Below are 6,000 nucleotides of genomic sequence, written 5' to 3'. Positions count from 1 at the left end.
CTCTGTCTCAAAAAAAAAAAAAAAAAAAAAAAAAAAAAAAAGAAAACCTGTTCCTTATGGCTTACCCTAGAATTCCTAGAATTCCCCACACATATTTGACTTTAAATAAAATGCCTCATATTTATTTCCATGGAATTAGTATTGGAAAATACTGGCTTGGGAGGTTCCTATAAACAGTCCCTCTGTGTTGGGATTCTAGCTGTGGAATACGCAGAGAGGATTGTTATGAAGACCTATCTAATTTAGGGAAGGTAAGATTGACTATGGTTTGGGCCAGAAGAGACTCATGCCTGGTGTTATTATTTATATGATAAAATTCAATCCACTATGAAGGTTGGGGAGAAAAATCCAACTCTTAATCAATTCTTTGAATTAGCAGTTTAGTTATTATGGCTATATCACAGTCATAAAAATTTATATTTTCATTTTGTCCCAAAGAAAAACTTGACCATCTTTCTTTAATATTATCAACCTGGAAGCCTGACAGTAAGGATTAAAAATTGCTCCTTCCTTCCCACTTGGTTATTGGAAAGGCTCTGAAAGGTAATCAGTCTTGTGAAGCTACACTTTACAGTCTGCATAAAAATGCCATGATTTCCCTTCCTCTCCCCAACCTAATTGAAAGTGCATAATATCACCCAGCTGGGGAAATGTAAATGGTAAACATATGCAATATATCATGCTATCACACAAAGGCTGGTTGCTAATAGGGACTGGGTGGTTGTCAGAACCCTAAGAAGTCTGGAAAACAAGTCTTTTCTTCATATAGAATGAGAGCTCTCTGTGCCTGCTACCCTTCTACCCCACCACCTCCCTCGTCAAGCTAGTCAGATTAGTCCAAGGTCAGTCAACTCATTCCTCGCATGTGTAATTCCAAGGGTCACCTAACAATGTATATTGACTAAAACTCTCTTACATCAATCTTTCAAGACATGAAACATTTTACTTTTGGCAGGAGGTGGGGTTGAAAACATCTTGTTCTCTACCTACTTCAATTGTACTGACAGACGGTCCTATTATCCCTCTCCTTAGCTGCTAAACCTAAAGATCCGTGGCCCTGTCACCTCTTATCTTTCTCTACTTCATCAAACTCCTATTGCCAAGATTATCTCTTTTTCTACCTCTGATCATCCATGAATATCTATACAGGGTCACCTTTCCCTTGAGTACAAAATCCCCATCTTACTTTTCAAAGGCCCCTGCTCCTCTGCAGCTATCTGTAATTCCCACTTCAATTACACCTACTTGGAAGCTATCATTTTCTCTTTTCTGACTCTCCCCTCCATGTGCCATGCCGTCTTCCTGAATAAATCTTTTACATTTGGTCTCTTAGGAGAAAGGACAATATTCGTTCAAAGTTTTCATCATGAGATGTCTGTCACAATATTCCTTCAAAAATGGCTCCCTGTTGCATCATGAACTCTGCTACTACTATTCATTCATGCCACCTTACAATTGACTATTGTTTTAGTTTTGATGGTGGATATCTAACAGGTTGGTCAAAGGATGGCACTTGTCTAGGGTACTGAGTCATTTCAGTTTTCATCGATTGAAGGAGATATTTTTTATCAGTTTCAGCAGTAGAGATGATTTGAAACATACTGAACTAAAGCTACATTTATCTATCACTAAGTTTATTACCTGTCAGCTGGAGCCAGTGGATGGTATGGCTTGTTGACTTTGGCATAGAGACCCTCTAAGTGGTCTCTTTCTGGAGACAGTGGACGGCCATCCCGAGAGTAACCAAATGGTCCAGCTCGAGGGGGAGATGGAGATCTAAAGACATTTGCTGATGTGCATGGTTCCCGAAAGTGGTTCACTCTGGCATAATTGGGGTCCATTTCATCATCATCCATATCGTATACTGATCCAATTGCACCAGTAGCATAATCAAGAAGACCTCTTGCCTGCTTTTCCCTTAGCTCCTGATGTTTTGCTCCAATCCTGAAAAATACAGAACAGGTAGCAAAGATGTATGTGAGTTTCATATGATAATACAATGAAATACTCTCTTGAATTTATGTTAACTCTTCCTCGTCACTTAGCTGTCATTCTCCTGTTTACTCAAGATCACAGCATGCAGAAATGCCAACAGCATAAGAGGATTAATTTTATATATCTGATCTTTATTTGTTACAGGGTCTTTACTTTGATAGCAATGCTATGGGTACTTTGATATCTTGCCCACTGATGACTAGGCTGATAGTAGCTTCAAAGGCTGATTTTCATTCACATTCCTTCCCCACAGATAGCATGCGCTTGTGGGAACAGTGCATCTTTGGTTCGATATTATAGAAGTCTTTCTTGGGACAGGGATGCATGTTAACAAACCCATCAAAATCCTGCAGTTTTTCTATGACTTCACTAATTTAGTGACCTAGAGTTCCAGTGTATTCTAAAGAAAATAACTTGTGAAAATTGATTTAAATATGAAAAAGAAATACAGAGGCTTTCTGGTCACTAAAAGCAGTGGGATCAGGGATAATTTATAAGAGACTCTGAGTTTTTTGGTTATACAAATGGGGATTACTGTGTCTCATTATATAGGGGCTAGGGACAGAGTAAAATAGTGAAGAAATTAATAGGTTCCTGACAGAGATGAATTGGCACATATAAGTGAATTAAACACCATTACTGGCAGAACTCCACAGTGCTAAAGCCTTAAGTGATATTACAAAATGCTAGTGCTAATCAGTGCCACTGTGCAGTCTACTGGGAATGGAAGCAGAAAAATATACTTAGGTGGATTCCAAATCCATCTGAATTTTGAGAATTTGACATTTAATCTGGAAAGTGTTAGATCAGCTCCCCTAAATTCTCAGTAATGTATTAAAATAGAAAGGTCACTATGGCCTCTTACTGGACAATGGTGATCTTCATGGTGTGAGGAGGTCTTCAGCACTAATAAGAAAAGAGTGTAAACCTTGTCACTGGACAAACAAGGGGCACCGTGTACAAGAGGAGAGAAGACAATGCTGGCTCAGGTGGCTAAAGAAAGTCAAGAAAAGATGGGACAAACTTAATGTCCTGGGCCCAGAGAATATAAGAGGGCTGTGGGCTAGAAGTGAATGATCTCTATATGAATGGAGACATACAGAAGTCCTGGATGAGTTAAAAAGCAACAACTGAAACCCATCAGTATCTTCCCTCATTCAAACAAAAACAGCTGTTTTGCACATGGAAGCTAGCTTTATTTTGCAAAACATTAAACCCTTTGTAAAAATCTTCAGAAGCCAGGATTTTCTGAGGTATTTTTCTCTTTTGGCAGAACAATATTTTCGTTTTTTATTTTTTTGAGTAAGGAGGAGACAAGAAATCGGGCAATTTCAACTGGGAAGCAAAACGCAAAAAACAAAACAAAAAAGAATACGGCATGAGACCAAAACCAAAACCAAAACAAAACCCCAGCACCTATCCTCAAGTTACAATAGATGAAAATAAATGCCAGGATATATTATTGCATAGCTCTTTTGATTAGGCCAAACCTGTGCCCTATACATAAGTAATTAGAAGAATTTATATTTTTGCATACGGCAACTTGAATTTCCAAGGGATTCTGAATTAAGATGAAAGGAAGATTACACAGTAGGGTACCCGTTAAGGGGCCTTGCCTATTCCCTTTCAATGCATGTTAGTCCTAGATTCATGGATGTTTGTTTTGAGTAATTTTTGATAAAGAAGATAACCTGCTCCATTCTGCAACAAAACAATCTTTCCAGAGACAGTGCAGACTCGATTATCAGAGAATGCTTGCTGCACCCTGATGATAGGGATGGATTTCCATTGCAAATAGAGCAAAGGACATCAATACAGTTAGGTGGTAGGATTCTGTGTGGTTGCTATCCCTCATAAGTGAGATGCCTTAAAGAGAAATCATTCAGCAGAAAGTTGAATATCTCACAGCTGTCTCATGGGGCTACACTTGTGTGCATTAATGGAAGAGGAAAATACCAAGCTTGATTTTTAAAAATCACAGAAATAGAACACTGGTATCTGTCTTCCTTATTTCATCACTTCTCTTTCTTAGAGGTTTTCTCATTAATTAAACTTGCTGAGTATGTGGAGAATCTCAGACGAAAAGTGCTATGTGTATGCCGAGCAATATTTTATCTTGTATTCCTTTCCAAAACAAAACCGTTTCTCTTTGATACTCTGCATCAGTGAGTGTTTCAGAAACTGATTTCATATTAACCATTCAGTAGGTAAAATAGTAATTTCTTTGAACAATCATTATTGTGTCATATATCAGGGTCCCTGCATGTTGAGGAGGACAAGGCAATCTCTGAAAAGGAGTGTATGGTGGCAGAAGAGGCCAAGACAGAAGTGTCAAGGAAAATTTTTTTTTTTGGTAGCTCTGACCCTCACCCCCACCCCCAATTCATGTGACAATTTTACTTGTTTACAGTCATTTCCACTTAGAGGTTTCCTTACCACTGGGAACTAAACCTGTTAAATTATTGATTTTCCAAAAGATACCCTTTTTCATTTGACAGTACTACCAGTTTCCCCATTCTTCTGAGCAAACTGCCTTTGAATTGTTTAAATCTCCTCTTTCTCTTTTCCTCTATGGGAACATTGCTGCTTCTTTTCTCCTTAACACCTCTTGGGTATCCTCTTTTATTTCCATTTCTTTCATCACAGTGGAATGTTCAGGCTTTTATATTGCCCAGATCCGCACTGTCCAATATAATGACCATTAGCTGAGTGTGGCCCTATAAAATTAAATTTGAAATAATTCATATCAAATCAATTTCTCAGTTTCACAAACCACATTTCAAGTGCTCAGTAACTACATGTGGCTAGTAACTACTATATTGGACAACACAAATAGAGACTAATTCCATCATTGCAGAGCGTTCTGTTGGACTGTACTGGCCTAGATTATTCTGAGAGTTTTTGGTATGTCACCTCATCCCACTTTAATATATACCTTAAAAGACTCTCGAATAATCTTCCTTAAAGAGTATTTCTGTCATATCTGTCAGGTTGAGGATCTCTAATAAGAGATGATGATAAATGATGAAGTCAAGTAAGTGACTCTACTTCCCTCCCTGAAACTCTATAGGAACAAACACTTGAGAAATTGGGAAGAAAATTCTATCTACAGTGGAATTAGAAAATGACCATAATCTCATGCCTTGCTATGAAATTTGGACACATTCCCAAAGGTGGAGTGCACCACCAGGTGATATATGGCTGCATCTCCAGCCAGGTATACATTTCACTGAAAAAAATGAGAGAGTCTAGAGGGGTACAGTCAATAAACTTTAATAGTCTAAGGATAGGAACAGGACTCTGGAATTGTAGGGTAATTCTTTGTGGGGGTCCAGCTTCAGAATGGAGGAGAGGCAGAGATAGAAGAGAGATATTTCACCTGAGCAGGTCTCCTACCTTAAAAAAAAACTTCATGGAGGTGAAGTAGTGAGAAGAGAGAAGTAAGAATCTGCTTTGTATCTGATAGGCAGAATTAGCAGAGATATATAAATCCAGACTCATCAAAATAAGACCAATAATCTAGGTGACTTCACTAAGAAGTAGGCTGATCTCAGATTAGCTGTCCCAAAACAGAAAACCATAGAAAACAAGACCCCAGGGCGGAGTATCCAGCAAATCTGTCAAAAGGGTATTTTGAGAGATCATGTAGAATTGAAGCTGCTGGTAACCTTAGATCACTATGCCCATGTTATTTAATACTATATTTTAGCACATATTTTTTTAAAAAAATTAAAAAAACTTCCATATAATATAAATTTAATGGTCATACTTAAATACAGTAAAAGAAAATGTTAGAGCTTATTGCATATAGGAAGCATAAGTACTGTCTCAAGAAGGAGGAAAATCAAGTAATCGACAAATGCAGGCAAACTCATGCTGACCTCTAACATAAATAAAGATAAAAGAAAAGCACTCTCAAACATTTGAAAACACAGAGGGAATATGGTACTTATTGACCCATCTTGAAAAACTTATTAATAATGGAAAACAGCAAACTAAGAACTG

General features: G+C 37.8%; 1 protein-coding gene across 4 annotated transcripts in view; it reads right to left on the bottom strand.

The window, feature by feature from the left end:
- PARD3B (par-3 family cell polarity regulator beta) overlaps positions 1 to 6,000 on the bottom strand; it is a 1,041,361-nt gene that overhangs the window by 176,116 nt on the left and 859,245 nt on the right. For 3 of the 4 annotated variants that reach the window (XM_026454609.1, XM_026454610.1, XM_023219352.1), the window contains one exon: positions 1,642 to 1,944. The exons of the other annotated variant lie outside the window; for it this stretch is intronic. In XM_026454609.1, the coding sequence (XP_026310394.1) occupies positions 1,642 to 1,944 (303 nt within the window). The remainder of the gene's footprint in view (positions 1 to 1,641; positions 1,945 to 6,000) is intronic. 4 annotated transcript variants of the gene reach the window in all.

This window comes from Piliocolobus tephrosceles, chromosome 11, assembly GCF_002776525.5.
Source record: "Piliocolobus tephrosceles isolate RC106 chromosome 11, ASM277652v3, whole genome shotgun sequence".
NCBI classification, from domain to species: domain Eukaryota; kingdom Metazoa; phylum Chordata; class Mammalia; order Primates; family Cercopithecidae; genus Piliocolobus; species Piliocolobus tephrosceles.
Note: the sequence above shows the minus strand (reverse complement) of the source record. Positions and strands in the feature narration are given on the sequence as shown.